The following is a 16,473-nucleotide window of genomic DNA, read 5'->3' as shown; positions in this document are numbered from 1 at the left end:
AGGGAGCATTAAATTGTTGATCACCTTGGAGACATAAAGTATCCACATGGTGAGTTCTACTTGTTAAAGCTTGTTTTAGGACTCTTCAGTTTAATTATGCTGTCAATGTCATCACTTCACTTTCAAGGACACCATGCCGCTGATGCCCTCAGTGCACTGGCTTCTGCTCCTCTGGGGGCTGCAGGGTGTTTGGGCACAGGACTACAGAAGATATGAAGGGGAGGAGACCACCAAGAGGAAAAACAGGCAATACACATCCAATTATGTGCCAAAAATTGGCAAATGTAAGTCTGCCTCAATGAACTCTCTTTTAATTTGCATCATGTCATTGTTATTTTGTCAAATCAAATTTGTGCCTTTTACACTGCCGGAATGCCTACAATGATAAATTAATCAAGAGTGAATTTTGATCATTTAATTTAATAAAAAAGAATGACAAAAAAATTGGACTATCACGCTTTCTAAGAACCAAAGATACAATCATTCATTTAAATATAAATTGATGCCCAGTGGCAGATTAGAAGGCAGTACAAGCATGTATTGAAAATGTCAATTTTATACAACACTGAAAAACTTACAAACTTTTTGGGATCACTCTAAATATAAGAGCATTCTTTATTATGATTTCCCACCGTTCCCAACGTTCTAAAGTAAAAATTGTACCGTTGTATCTTCTCAGCACGTCCGGATGACGCCTGCAGTCTGGAATTGGCCTTTTTGATTGACAGCTCAGAGAGCGCCAAAGACAATCATGCCCAGGAGAAGCAATTTGCAACAGAAGTGACTGAGCGACTGCAGGACCTCCGCATGCAGAGCGGCCGCAACCTCATCACCCGCTCTGCCCTCTTGCAGTACAGTAGCCATGTCATCATAGAGCAGACATTTAACCAGTGGCAGGGTCCTGACAGTTTCAAGGCCCACATAGCTCCCATGACGTACATCGGCCACGGCACCTACACCACCTACGCCATCACAAACCTCACGCGTATCTACCTGGAAGAGACAGTTCCCGGCAGCATCAAGGTAGCCATTCTGCTCTTTGACGGTATCTCGCACCCGAGGAACCCAGATATATCGTCAGCCGTGGCTAATGCCAAGAGCCAAGGCGTTCGCTTCTTCACCATCGGAATTACACCTGAAGCCAAGGAGTCTGCCAATATTGCCCAACTGAGGCTAATTGCAAGCTCCCCAGCCTCACGCTACCTTCATAACCTGCAGGACAGAGGCATTGTGGAAAAAGTTGTCAGAGAGATTGTGAGTAAATATCTACTGAAATGTATGCATGCATACAGGTGATCAAATGGTTAAAATGATAGAATTATAAAATCATCAATGTTATGCAGGGCTGTCAAATTCATTTTCATCACGGGCTGCATCATAGTGATTATTTCCTTTGGAGGGCCATTATGACTGTCAGCGTCTTCTATACAGTATAGGTGACACAACTAACTGATGAATAGCTAGTTTTGGAATCAGAGACGAGTAAAAACTGTTCAAATATCTTAAAAAGACAAATGGTAATAAAAGTTTTTAGTTTTAGTATTGACACATGAAGTCGATGCACAATTTGTCTATGCGGGCCACATACAATGATGTAGCGGGCCGTATCTGGCCCCCGGGCCTTGTGTTTGACACCTAAGTTGTAGTGTACAGTATACTATATTGAATGAATGAAGGACAAACTATTTGTGCACCTGGGTGCGTTCATGTCAGGACAAAAAAGGGCGGGCAGTCCCCTTATTACTGGAATCACAGAATTCCCTACAATGGCTTGAGGGGATGAGGGATTTTGCTACTAGAGTTGTTCATGTAGCTAGCTAACTTAAGTGAACTGATTTTGGGCTCAGTCCCTACTCACTCAATCCAAATTTCCAGCGACACTTCGAAATGTGTTAAAGAAAATTGTCTTGAGTGAATGATCACTGATTTGGAGTCTGGCAAAGTCAACTTGGATTAGCTTCCCCTGACTGTGAACAGAAGAAGCGGTTATAGCGGATGGATGATGGATAGACGGACAGATGGATGAATGATGGACGGATGAAAGGACAGATAGATGAGAGTCTTTGTATGATGATGATGAATAAAGATTCATAGAGTAACTAACAGGTCTAGCCCAACCGCTGACAGAAAAAGTCATGAATTTTGTCAAATGCCTCCAGCAGCATGTAGTAAATCACTCCCTCACTTGTAAGTGCATTTCTATTAGATCAAGTGCATTTTTGGTCTCTCTATCCATCCATCAATCCATCCATTTTCAATAACGCTTGTTCCCACGGGGGTCGCGGGCGTGCTGGAGACTATCCCAGCAGTCATCGGGCAGTAGGCGGGGGACACCCTGAACTGGTTGCCAACCAATCGCAGGGCACACAGAGACGAACAACCATCCGCACTCGCACTCACACCTAGGCAATTTGGAGTGCTCAATCAGCCTACCATGTATGTTTTTGGAATGTGGGAGGAAACCGGAGAGCCTGGAAAAAAAAAACACACGGGCACGAGGAGAACATGCAAACGCCACACAGGGAGGGTCGCAGGTGGAATCGAACCCGCACCCTCCTAACCAGTGAGTCACCGTGCCGCCCTCCAGGTGGCATAGTGATATAAAAAAGTTTGTTCAGGGAGCACAGTTATTATTGTGACTTGCAGTACAGCACACGGCAATGCAACATCTGGTAGATGCCAACACATGTGCCCTATTAAATGTCTGTGGGGAAAAATAGGTGCAACCAAGCAAGAATGAACATGTATACTAGATCCTTCAAATAACTCGGGAAAATAGTTGACAGTACACTAAAGGTTCCAGGTGATATATTGCACTGTAGGTGGTACAAACCTCCACAACAATAAGGGCCATCCTAGTAGAGCCATCACGCTTTCATTTTTGCACTCAGCATTGTTGAAAAGCTTTTCTCTGTTGCCCGGTAACAAATGACAGTATTGAAAGATGGTCTTTGCACTTAGCTACTATCCTTTCATGATTAATCATGATGTGTTAGCGCCAATGTTAAAGTATTTTTTTTTTTGTCCCCTCTGCAGACAACACTGGCAGAGGAAGGGGTAAGTCCAAACACTCACCACTTGATTTGTATTCTTGAATACCCCCCCCCCCCCCCCCCAACTAACAGCCTCTGTTCTGACTTTGCTCCAAGTGTCCTATTGTGCAAAGCCAGTGTGCATGTGAGAAGGGCGAGCGGGGGCCCAGCGGCCCTGCTGTAAGTATTGGCTTTACTACCTTTTGCCTCTTGTCTTTAAAAACAAAGACACGCTGATGCCAACAAGTGATATAATTACAAGGTTTGGGTATGAAATAGTTTTGAGAGAATTCCTGCAGCAGTGAGGACATAAATTTTGGATTGACCTTATTGAGAACATGCCGAAACAGATATTTACATGGGAAGATCAGTACAATTTTGTTTTGAACATTCAAACAGATGTTTGCTTGATGTATTCTTCAAGGCGTAATTATTCTGTTTAAAAGAAATACTCTGAGCAAATTATGTTTCGGATCATGGCAGCGAGCCTGCTCTGAGGAAATTCGAACATGTATGCAAGGGTGGAGACTCGATCTAATTACAAGACTTAATCAGCACAAAAACACAATGTTCACATCAAAGCTCTTTTGACTTCTGACCTTCTTGGACTTCAAGAGAAATTGTTAAATCATCAATTACAGTATTTCCGCTTTGTCTCCAAACAACAAGGTCAGAAATCAGTTTGCAAGTAATGATAATAAATTTTTTATCATCTTGAAGCTATCAATAAGCCCTTGCCAAATCACTTGTCGATAAGCTCTCATACACAAAACAGTTTTAGGGTTTGGAAATATTACAAATCTCCTCCTCCTGTTTTTTTTTTAATTTCTAAATCAACATTTGTTTACTAGTTTGTTGCTGACTTTCTGTTCAGGGCAAGAGAGGCCGTCCTGGAGAGGATGGCATCCCAGGACTAAAGGGTTACAAGGTGCTGCCCGTCCTGTAACTTCATAGTATCCAGATGATATGATCAGTCCTGACTCTTGACAATACTAATTCCAAATCTCTCTTTTTAAGGGAGATGCTGGGATCGCCGGCTTGCCGGGTCGAGATGGAACTGAAGTGAGACTTTTTTTTCCCTCCATTATATTCAAATCAAGTTTGCAATGAAAGAAGAAGCAAAGAAAACAAAATGTTGTTTTGAACAAGTCTTTTTGATTTACACAGGGCAGACAAGGATACAAAGGAGAGCAGGTATTGTAGAAACAACTATGATGACATCTTTTTCCTTTTCTCATCAATTCAACTGCAGGTGTCTTTAGTTACTTTCCCTTTCTCGGACTTCAACCAACATGCTCATTGATTGCATGAACTCCTGGCTCGGTTGTCCAAATAAATGGCTTATTTTGCTCGAATGCAATTTTGTTTCATGTCGACACTTTTCTTTGATTATTTTCAGGGAGAGAGAGGAGAATGTGGTACTCCTGGAATTAAGGGTGACAGGGTATGTTTTTTCCTGAATAGATCCACCATGTCATTGCTTACTAGTTATATATTAAAAAATGACATTTTAATATGTTTACAATTACACGCATAGCTTTATTTATTTGTCAAATGTTAAATGAAAAATTATTGATCGGGCGGTATTGATAATAGACACCTTCCTCTGTTCAACAGGGTCCTGAAGGGTCCATTGGCCCAAGAGGAAATCGTGGACTTCAGGTAACCTCAATGTTAGACAAAAAAAAAAAAGCTGATTTATTTATTTATTTATTTATTTATTTATTTCATTAACCCATCCATCCATGCATTCGTTAATTCACTCAATAAATCTGTTTCCAGTTGGTTCTCAAGAAAGTCACAATTTTATTCAGGTCCAAGCAATAAAATAACACTAAACATATTTTTGTTTTGTTAATTTTTGATCACCAATTCATTCTATCTCCAGGGTTTGCCTGGTCCTCCTGGCGATATCGGACCTGAAGGTGTCACTGGTAAAAAAGTAAGTCATTTAATGATTTCCAGGCAAAGAACTTGGAATATGCAATACTGTAAACAGGGTGAAGATCAAAATGTGAGCACAGGGGATGTTTATTCTTGAACCTGAACTAAAGTCACCATCTGAGAGTTCTGTTGGTTGTATTTACCCATAATAAATCGTGTCACATCAAACTTACAATTTCCCTTCTCAACTCCAAAAGGTCATAGTTGACCTTTAGTTGTATGGATAAATTCCATCTCTGTCTGTTCTAGTTGAATTCAGTTTCACAATGGCGTCACCGGGTCAGTTTTTGCAAACTTATTAGCTTAGACAAAGCACAGCTCTGTTGTAAAATAATGTTATGCATATTCATCGTCATTATTACATACAGGATAAGAACCAAAGTGTTGGAAATAATGGCTATGCTACTTAATGGAAGTAAAGATGGAAGGAATTTTTCATGTAGCTCTCTAAAAACAAAACCCTCTGATTGATCATACCATTACATTTTCCATAGCTGTTAAGAAACCCATTTCAAGAATCACATCAGCTATAACCTCTGCTATTTGTCTGCTGTCTACAGTCAGAGCACCCAGCTGTGCTGTGTTTTGTACGTAGCTGCCAATTGTGCTACTCTCAACCCCTCCACTTTTCCTTAAATTATATTTGAAAGAAGTTGATTGTCTGCCTGTCATCCCATATCACCTGAACAGTAGACTAATGTCAAGGTTTTTGCCTTGTTCTAACTTGTCTGGAAGGGCTGGGGAAAGAAAAAAATAGTTGCAGTCAGAATTCATTTGCAAACATCTCTCGTGTAGCCTCTTGCTGAGAGACATGAAAATATGCTAAATATATGGTGTGTGAATAATGTAGCATTCCAATCGTCTAATTTTTTTTGTGTGCTTTCACAAATCCAATACACTTTATGTTTCATTGACTCTTTTTTCACAGGGAGAGCGGGGACTTCCTGGTCCACCTGGAATCCAAGGGGAAACAGGAATCGGTCTCCCAGGACAAAAGGTTCATCTTCCTATCAACAATATTTTAGATGTACATGTACATATAGATGAGCTGACATTTGAACCTCAAACCTTTGACTGTGAGTCCACAAGGTTAATTAAAAATGAAAAATCTACTCTTTATTGTTTGTGTTTTCTCTCAACAGGGTAATGTTGGACTCCAGGGGCAACCGGGACCGATAGGTCCAGTAGGAATCGGTGAACCTGGACCACCGGTGAGTGATCCAAACCACGCCGGACAAAGATTGCAAATGCTGATGCCTCAAAAATGTTGCCCGTCTTGGTAAAACTTGAAACAAAGTATCCTTTGTGAAATATTTAAATATAAATGTTAAATGTTGAGCCATTTATCAAAAATCACACATGAAATCTCTAAAGTATTGATTTTTTTTTTAATGCCAGGCATGTTTTCGTGCGTGATTAAACCCTTAAAATCAGCGTTGTTTCCCTAAACAGTGAATCGCTACACTAACAAAATTTGTGCCTGAACATCATGCAGGTCTAAAAACTCTTTCAAGCAAATATGACGTCAATTTCGTTAACATACTATGAGAAAATCATCAAATATGTTTTTTAAAATTTTTCCTCTGAGTTGTAAGTAGTAGAGCATGAAAACAATTTCACCTCCTGCATTTGTTCATATTGATTTATTTTGTGGTCAGGGGCCTCAAGGGCCACAGGGGACCCAAGGAGAAAGAGGACCTTTAGGAGAAGGTCTCCCTGGCCCAAAGGTATGGAATGATCTTGATTGTCTCAACTTTCTTTCCCTCATTAATCCAACCAGAATATTTATTTATCATATGGACCGGGATAGTGTGTACGTCATGAAACTGGACCACTTTTTTTCCCAAGTCAATTGTTTTAGTGCTTGAAAACATAAAGTTGCAGAAAGTCAAACTGTTTATAATCTCAGGCTTAGAAAGTCAACCGAGATGTTCAGAACGCCTTGACATTGCTGTAAATTCTGCTGGAATTTATTCTTCACTGCAGACTCGCAGATGGTGTTTTCACTTTTAAGTGATCATTACATGACGGAACAAGCTGCTCATTCACAGCAGCTCTGAGCAGAATTACCTTTCTTCCCACACGTTAGTGCCTCGGGTGGCAGGAAAATATGAGGGGGTCATCATAGCAAATGAAATCGACTTTAATATTACCTCTTCTATGAAGAGGAAACCTAAACTTTTTTTTTTTACTCACATGTTCTTTGCATATATTCACTGTATCTGACCTGGAGTAAATTCTGTATCACTGCTCATAGGGAGAGCGAGGCTTGGAGGGGCCACGGGGGCCCAGAGGACTATCGGGTGTTGGATTTAAAGGAGACAAGGTACATTAAAGAAGACAAGAAGCCATAAATAAGAAGTCTGGTTGTGTAGGCTTCCAAAAGGCACGAAGATAAAGTTGTAAAGACATTCAAGAGTTGGCATCCGCCACCGAATGCATTTTCTCGGGGGGTTACATACTGTGGAACTGTAGGACAGGGCAGGTGATGAATGGAACGGTGGAGAAGCTTCACTGTTTCAAGCTGACGGGTGTGGGAATGTTGGAGATATATATATATATATATATATAACATGTCGGTGTAATCACTAACGTGTTCTTATAGGGGGAGTTAGGCCCTCCTGGTCCTGCAGGCCTTGTCGGTCTAACAGGTCAGGGCATCCAGGGTGAAAAGGTAAGTACACAATAAATCCTGTTTGAACGATGACACACTGACACACATTTGCGAGTCTCAGATTATGTTAATAAATTATTGATGATTCATAAATGACAGGGAATTGAAGGTCCAAGAGGGCCACCGGGCTTACGAGGTCCTCAGGGGGAAGGTCTACCTGGACCCAAGGTTTGTACAACCAATCAGGAAATGTTCATTGGAATCTGTCAAAAGAATCACAAATTATCCTTCTGTGTACAATTCCAATCCTGTTGAAAAAGTATTATCAATAGTTTTTCTGATTCTGTAATCTGATTTATTTGCAGCTCTGCCTCACTTTGTACTTTACTTGCTTTGCTGTCTGAATCAGGGAGACCAGGGGTTGCCGGGTGAGGTTGGCGCCCCAGGAGAGAGAGGAATTGGAGAACATGGAGATAAGGTGTGGTGATGGTCAAATTGGAGCATGAATTCCATCAAGTGTAACAAATACATTTCTAATGAGTAAAATGACATTTGTGCTCAGGGTGAGCAAGGATCACCAGGAACATCTGGGTTTCCGGGTTTGCCAGGGGAGGACGGAGCTCCAGGGCAAAAGGTAGCTTTTAGCACTTGATTGCTTTCGTCTCTAAGAAATCACGCATGTGCTTTGTAACTTCAGGGTGAGCCGGGAGCTTCAGGCCTTAGGGGTGCAGAAGGGCCACCTGGGACTGGAACACCAGGTGAAAAGGTAGAACAGTTTTATTGCTTTGTTGTTGGACCTTGTTGAGCTACACATGACCAATCACTGTATTTTCCATTTCATCGTTAAGGGTGACCAAGGTCAAAGGGGAGTAAGAGGCTTGACCGGGCCACCTGGCATTAGTGGTCCAATAGGCCCCAAGGTAAGGATTTAATGCACTTCCAGATGGACATCCTGAATGCTAATCACAGAAAAAGTGTTGATAATTGCATGAATGAAAGTGGATTGACACACAACACACTGTCTTTATGAATTTATTAAGGGTGAACCAGGTTCACAAGGCAGATTGGGTTTACCCGGTCCACCGGGACGCTTTGTGATGGGACCCAAGGTAAGTTCCATTTCAAAAGCCACGATGTTTGTTTAAGTATTAAGACAGACAAAGATGTTTCTGATATCAATATTAATTTGTACTCTAGGGTGATGTTGGACCAAGCGGACCCCCTGGTCCGATTGGGGAGACCGGCTATGGGCTTCCCGGTCCAAAGGTGAACCCCTACTTGTAGGACCATAAATCCCGTTGTGCTTCCTTTTTTTTTTTTTTTGCCACCATCCATCTACCATACACAAATAAACTTTTTTTTTTACTGTACCCATGTGACATAGGGTGACCATGGAGATCCAGGCCCAGCAGGTCCATTTGGCCCAAAAGGCGAAGGCTATCCCGGTCCCATGGTGATTTACACACAAACGTCTCTGCGTGACCTGCTCACTTCAACCAGTCATCTTCTTCCTAAACACAAAAAAATGTTGGTTTAAAAACAACCCAATTGAGTCAAAACCGACCTTCAGCTAATCATGCATAACATTTGGATTTTGAACTATGAAGCAAAATTAACTGATCAAGATCAAAGCTAAGTTACAAACGTCACTGGAGTTCAAATGATTAACCCAGCAGGCGTTACAGGATATGAGTTCAGTATTTATGTATATATGTACTGCGTATAATTATTTATTATATATAATATATATTATTTAGGGCCCCCCTGGTCTACCTGGGCTTCCAGGAGAAATCGGACCTGACGGGATAGGCTTTCCCGGTCCAAAGGTGAGTGCTTCTATAACATGAAATATAAAAGAAAAATACAAGAAAGTAAATCGATGCTTTACAAAAATCACAGACTCTTCCTGCCAACTTGTTAAACTTTGCTGCTTTAGGGGGATATTGGTTTCCGAGGGCTGCCTGGTTTACCGGGACCTCCAGGTGAAGGACTACCAGGACTGCAGGTACGTTTCTGTCTACCATTTGGAAAGATTATGTACAACCTGTTCTCAGTGTACTTAACACCCATTAGCGAAAGGTTCAATTTACATATGTATTTAGGTTATCAAGTCAGGTCATTGAGGTTATGCATCTGATGCTTGGCTTCGAGCGCCTGACAGATGTAACACATACAGTTCATGCCTTGAAATACCTCATCCAGAATTCTTCCAGGCTGTGGACTTGCATTTTTTGCAGATTGTATCCGCAACAGAGGAAATATAAATAAAGTACAATGTCATCGAATATGTCGGAAATGAGAAAAGTTCATAATTGTACAATAAATACATTGGTGGCATTGTTTTCTTTAGTGATTAAACTAAATCAGTCAAAGTGAATTATGTACAGTACCAAATAAAAAGAATCAACATGTGATTACTCTGTATAGGGTCATCCTGGGCGACCGGGGCCCCTGGGGCCAGTGGGACCACCAGGATTAGGAGTCCAAGGACCGAAGGTAGATTATTACTCCTTGTTAATGTCATATTCATTCAAAAATGATAATAATAATAATAATTAGTGTGAAGGCCTTTGCCTTCACACTAATGATAATAATAATAATCATAATGATAATAATACAATCTTAATTTCTTAGGGTGAACAGGGGGTCCAGGGTGTGACAGGACCAAGGGGACCCACTGGGGAAGGCTTTTCTGGGGCTAAGGTGCTTGCAATTTAGGACTTTTAGAAATTGATGTGTATGAACGTGTTCCGTTGCTGAGGTTGTGGACTGTGTGGCGTGCAGGGTGACCGTGGTTCTATAGGGGAGAGGGGCCTGAAGGGCTTCAAAGGAGATATGGGTGACCCAGGGAACCCGGGGCAACCTGTAAGTGTCATTTACTTGCAAATTGCTCATTATAAATGGGCCCATCAATGTGTCAGTAATTATCTTTTTCCCCATCTAAGGGTCGGAGTGGTATCAAAGGTGAAGCAGGACTCACAGTGAGTATCCTTTTTTTCATCTTGTGTTTCTTTTCATACGAATGCTAATCTCATCTCGGGTGCTGACTGAATTATGTATTCATTGCAGAGGGAGGACATCATTAGATTGATCAAAGAAATTTGTGGTAAGGTGTCTCAGTTATTATTCTTTATTTGTATTTTCTATTATTTATTTTCTCAGCAAAAAAAAAAATGTGGATGAAATTTCAGAAAATAAACTTTAACGTTTACATGTCAACCAAATTTGATCCTTTCTAAACTTTTGAACGCATGCCCAATTGTGTTTTAGTACTTTTTGAACCACTATCTGTTCTATAACAAGAACTAAACAGCAAAATTCACGACAGAGGTTTGATCCATACAAATTTCCTCTTTTGTTGTGTCAGTAGACTCCACAGCTGGGATGGATTTCCAAGGTTTACTGTAGTTAAATAATCTCTTTTCTCATTCCAGGATGTGGAATCAAGTGTAAAGAGAGGCCTATGGAGTTGGTGTTTGTCATCGACAGCTCAGAGAGTGTGGGGCCAGAGAACTTTGAGATCATTAAAGATTTTGTCAACGCACTGGTTGACCGAGTTACGGTGGGCCGTAACTCCACCAGGATCGGCCTAGTGCTCTACAGTCTTGAGGTCAAGCTGGTGTTCAACTTGGCCCGCTACATAACCAAACAGGACATCAAACAGGCTATTAAGAACATTCAATACATGGGAGAGGGCACTTACACTGGTACGGCCATCCGCAAAGCCACGCAGGAAGCCTTCTTTAGTTCCCGCCTGGGAGTCAGCAAAGTTGCCATTGTTATCACTGATGGACAGGCAGACAAACGGGAGCCTGTGAAGCTCGATATTGCCGTACGGGAAGCTCACGCTGCCAATATCGAAATGTTTGCCCTCGGTATTGTCAACACCTCGGACCCAACGCAGGCGGAGTTTCTTCGGGAGCTCAACTTGATTGCATCTGACCCTGACACCGAGCATATGTTCCTTATTGATGACTTCAACACCTTGCCAGGTAAAAATGTAGCTTTTATGTTCTCAGCTTTTTGGCAATATTTTTGTTGCATTCAATCTTAAGCAGTGGCTTGGTATGAATGTTAGATTCTGATTTCCGATAACCGGCACATACGTATTCAATGCTGACCAGAGGTTTTCATTACCCATCCTCTTAATTTTAGGTCCCTGAAGCAGTTATGCCTGATGAATGAAAGTATTTTGCACATTTTTTCCCTCCCTTAATCCTTCTTTTAAAGCATAAACACACACACACTCCCTAACTAATTGACAAATTGCCTCTAAGAGTGAAAATACAATCCAAACATTCACTTTATGAGACTTGGGGCTCAGCAAAGAGTCATTCCTTGGCACTGCTCTGAGTCATCATGGTAACAAAAGCCAATTGTAAACTATGTCAGTGAGGGCCAAAGACATTTGAAACTGTATTCTGATAGATGTGTGTTTTAAGTATGTTATTAGGGCATCTAGAGCTACAAAATGTTTCCTTTTCTTTGTGTTAGCATTACAAAGTGCCAGTGTATCATCTTAAATCTGAAATAATTGGATGCTCGCTGCCTGTCACACTATCGTGGACGGTTGTAAATCTGTGTGATTGATTCGTCTTTGGAATGTGTGGCTGTTCAATCTGGGTGACAAATCTCACAGAAAGGGCACACAATAAGAGCAAGTTTTTGTTGTGGCTCTGTTGCAGCTCTGGAATCCAAGTTGGTCAGCCAGTTCTGTGAGGACGAGAATGGAGACCTGATATATAACAGACTTACGAACGGAAACAATGGCCATAGCAACAGCAGGAATGGTAACAACGGCAAAAATGCCAAAGACATCAACGGGTCCCCGTTGTACGACTGGGCGTACAACAACCGGTATGGCCATAAAGGATCCAGCAAAGGACAAGTATGGACAACCATTGCAATGTAAATGTGCATTGACAATTGCAGAAAGGACAAAATGTTGTGAACTTTTGTCATTTTGCCATTAGCAAGTGCACGCAGAGACAACTGAGCGCGGGGACACGTTTAACCGTGGCAACACAGCATTCCAACCTATTCCTCTTCCCGGCGAAGACTCCTCTTCTGTCAATGTATCATCAGGCGTATCTGTGAAATATGTCCCTACACCAAGACCAGTTCCTCCCAAAGGTAGGCTCTACTCGTAAAGGTTCTGGGCAATATGTTTCTCTATTTTTTAAAAGTGAGGACAATTTGCAACTTCAGTGTTGAGACTTGAACTCTGCACAATTTATCTTTGTGAGCCACATAAAATGATTTGCCGGGCCATATCTCACCCCCGGGCCTTGAGTTTGACACCGACGCTGTCACGTATTCAGTTACTGCTGTCATACACAAGAACTATGCAATATAACAATATGAATAATGATGATTGGAAGAGTTGCTGTAGAAGAGCTTGTCAGCCTTGACTGCCACTCATTGGGATGATTCAATGAAGTATAAGAGAAACTGCGCTGTTAGCTTGAAAATATTCTTCTGGTTAAACAAAAGAATATAGAGATACAAATCGATATTTCTGGTGGGACGTATCATTATGCGCAACCTTGATTTTCAGCGCTCAAATTTGTGAAGCTGTCAATTGTCATGCAGTTTAGTCGAACTCTCCATTCATTCAGGCGGCAGTCTACAGTCGTAGAGCCTGATGGAATTGCTCCCTCTGCTGGTTGTTGCATCATGGTAAAATCGTATCGGACGTTCGAATTTGATGATAAGACCACGTATAATTTTGTTGTTGATACACACCTTTATCAACTTAATTTCAGAAAACCTTTGGTTTTACGGTGCTATTGTTCACTTAAATTCTCGAACAAACCTCTTGTTGCATCCAAACAGCTGTCAGCCAATAGAAAATACAAGTTGATGCCAATTGATTTCGGGTGTTTTGAGTTTTTCCTTTCTGTCCTGGAGTTTAAGATCAGAAGATTTGAAAGCCCTTTGAGATGTTTCCGGATTAAGGACTTTATAAATACATTTGACTTAACTTGACCTCAATTCAGATCTCTCTCAGGTGTACTTTGCTGGACAGGTCAACAACAGAGAGTAAACAACTTTTTTCCTGACTTCTCCAATCATGTTTTTAATACATGCAGAGACTGCACCCTTAGACCCTCGCTGTGCCTTGGCCCTGGATCCGGGCTCGTGCCGCGACTACATCATTCGCTGGTACTATGACAAGCAGGCCAACGCATGTGCTCAGTTTTGGTTCGGAGGTTGCAACGGTAACAAGAACCGTTTTGACACAGAGAAGGAATGCAAGAGCACTTGCGTGCTAACCACATCTAATGGTATGGTCCAATAACAAAAAGTAGTCCAGAAAAATTTGTGAGGGTCTATTGATTTTTGCTTTTTGCTTATGTTTTGTTCTTTTAGGAGGCTGAGGCACATTGGACAAATTTGGATTTTTCTTCAGACTCTACCATTCATTGCTCATACTCAGGAACAAGGGCCGTATATATCTCTTCTCCCCATGGGACCAGTTTTTTCATACAGTCTTTGTGTGAAGCTGCAAATGACAGTATTCGATGAAAACTTGAGCAAGCAATGCACTGTGGGAAAAAAATCCCCTCATCGCTGTAATTTTAGCAAAATAGAAATTCATCATCTTGCTTATTAACTATTTTCGGCATATAAATGCCTTTAATGGGGTGACTTAATGTTGACATTGTCCACTATCTTTGTAAAGGCAGATTTTATTTTTACGTCATTACAAACACACACACACACATGCATGCACACACACACACACACACACACACACACACACACACACACACACAAAAGTCACACACAAAAGTCACAAACGTGCATTCACTGCCTCCTACTGGGCAATTCCCAACTGGGCATTGGGGGAATGTGTGTGTGTGTGGGGGGGGCAATAATATAATAAAACCTAGTTTAAGAAAGTTTAAGTCTTGAGTTTGTCCTAGCTATGTCTGTGCAGACTGATTTTCGGTGCAGTATGTACAACGTCTGGTAGAAAACAGGTGCTTTATATAAAATCAACAAATAGATATGCACTTAATGATTGTATGACAATGACGTTTGCAACACAATAGTTTGTGTCGAATCGCAGTCAGTCTCTTAAAAGCAGTCAACCTTTTGGAGAGAAAACTTTGGTCGTCTGCATATATTTATATTTACAATTTATTTCAAGCTTCGCATCATCTAATGCATTGCATTAGGCTGCACTAATTACCTGAATGAATTTGCTTCATTTATTGTAATAAATGAATTGTCAATTGGTCATTAATTAAGTAAAGAGGTTTTACGTAAAATGTTTTCCGGGAACCAATTAAAATACAATTAGTACTAGAGTGTTGGCCTCAGAAGACAAATCCATTTTTAAATATCCAAATTCTATTCTGCCAAGATTATTGGAAACATAGGTTTCTTAAAATCACTGCACAGCTTTCTTCAACAGACTCCACTCATTCTTTCTGCTTAAATTACATGTTGGACACTCCCCAACAAGTGTCATAGTCTGATCTATATTTAGGACTGCCCACTGGAGAAATATTACCTAACTCCACACACGTCTCACTTTCAGGCGAAAGGAAGTATGCAATCGGTTCAGTCAAATCGGCAGTTAGTTTCACTCAAAAGATGTGTATTGCCTTTGTTAACCTAACTGAATATTTTGTCAGATTTATACCATAGTGAAAAGCGAAAAGATGGGGGTTGGGGTGTTTGGGGAAGGCAATGCTTCTTACATGAGTACTATTCACCTGTTAGTGCTCACAGCTGCCACACCCCAGTTGCACTGCTCCATTTGTGGAAAACATTTTGTCTCACCCAAATAACAGTTAGTCGTCATTTGAAATTTTTGCATGGACTTTGGTGGTCACATTGATGAAGTTACAGAAAATGTTACCTGGAAAAAAAACCCCCAGAATATTCTTTTGGCCGCTTCTTCTCACCAAATTTCAAATGAATTCAAATTAATAGCTAGCAATAAAAGCTGCCTTATTGACAGCGTTGTGGAATGACACATTAGTTGCAGTGCATGTGTTGATCAAAGATGTGAACTACTTATAAATAGAACAATAGATCATTATATCAAACCCAAGGCCCGTGTGCCAGATCCGGCCCGCCATGTCATTCTATATGGCCCACGAGATCAACACGTCAACTTGCACGATTCTTGCTAAAATCTGTACCATCATTTTTAATTTGCATGTTTAAAAAATAATAATGTTGAGCTTTTTTTTTTACCCTTTTTACAGTAACAGAAGAAAATATTAGTATTAAATACTAGTATAAAATGAGTTTGACACTCCTGCAATAGATAGAAATATTAACTGTAAATTCATGCTGTCTGATGAAGAATATGAAACCAAAAATAGTTGTCAACAGTGCATATCAAAACCATAAATGAAACAATGTCTCTTCTTGCTACTGAAATATATTCAGTGTTCATGTCACAGAGGGAGAAAAGCATAGATTTTTCTTTCACCTTCTTTTGCTCTGGTTACTTCTGAATCTCAATGTTGTCACCGTCAAAAAATCATGGAGTGACTTAACCTTTGCTTGCCGTCCCTATTTTGTAGGTGACAGTGGCAGCTATAAATATAGCCTCAGTAATACTCGAGTCAAGCTATTTTAAGGCTCTGACACTATTGTCTTAAATCTAATCTGGCTTTGCGACAGAGCTGAATCATGATGGCATACCCTCAGCAACCAGTTGCTTCTTTCCATCCGGAACAGCAGCTGCTGGCCGGTACAAGGCTGGTGCTGCGCAGTGATTTGGCGCAGGCAGATTCCTGGGGAGATGAGGTAGGCAGAGGCAGCTATATTTAGAGGGGTGGCTGGATTCAATTGCAGGGGCTTCACACTTCCACCCTTTTCTCACTACTGCCCTTTCCAGCCAGGACTGACTGCCTA

General features: G+C 41.0%; 1 protein-coding gene across 1 annotated transcript; it reads left to right on the top strand.

The window, feature by feature from the left end:
* LOC147062542 (uncharacterized) lies at positions 1-14,435 on the top strand. Its single transcript, XM_085909884.1, has 36 exons — positions 1-49; positions 128-284; positions 680-1,254; positions 3,037-3,057; positions 3,150-3,212; positions 3,907-3,960; positions 4,050-4,094; positions 4,200-4,226; positions 4,432-4,476; positions 4,650-4,694; positions 4,921-4,974; positions 5,905-5,973; positions 6,119-6,187; positions 6,635-6,703; positions 7,234-7,302; positions 7,582-7,650; positions 7,750-7,818; positions 8,000-8,068; positions 8,153-8,224; positions 8,288-8,356; positions 8,439-8,510; positions 8,631-8,699; positions 8,788-8,856; positions 8,975-9,043; positions 9,348-9,416; positions 9,527-9,595; positions 10,018-10,086; positions 10,225-10,293; positions 10,375-10,455; positions 10,536-10,571; positions 10,660-10,696; positions 11,025-11,582; positions 12,276-12,478; positions 12,564-12,723; positions 13,683-13,877; positions 13,963-14,435. The coding sequence occupies exons 1-36, from the start codon at positions 47-49 to the stop codon at positions 13,968-13,970; spliced, it is 3,546 nt and encodes a 1,181-aa protein (XP_085766010.1). The 5' UTR covers positions 1-46; the 3' UTR covers positions 13,971-14,435.
* The last annotated feature ends 2,038 nt before the right edge of the window (positions 14,436-16,473 follow it).

The sequence above is a fragment of the Syngnathus leptorhynchus genome, chromosome 1 (genome assembly GCF_054491065.1).
Source record: "Syngnathus leptorhynchus isolate UIUO chromosome 1, UIUO_Slep, whole genome shotgun sequence".
Lineage (NCBI taxonomy): Eukaryota > Metazoa > Chordata > Actinopteri > Syngnathiformes > Syngnathidae > Syngnathus > Syngnathus leptorhynchus.
The sequence above is the reverse complement of the archived record's forward strand: the minus strand, read 5'-3'. Positions and strand labels throughout refer to the sequence as shown.

Excerpts from the sequence above, each read along its gene's own strand:
- LOC147062542 (XM_085909884.1), top strand. Across the intron at positions 4,227-4,431 it reads AAGGATACAAAGGAGAGCAG|GGAGAGAGAGGAGAATGTGG; the intron begins GTATTGTAGAAA and ends GATTATTTTCAG. Across the intron at positions 8,511-8,630 it reads GTGGTCCAATAGGCCCCAAG|GGTGAACCAGGTTCACAAGG; the intron begins GTAAGGATTTAA and ends GAATTTATTAAG.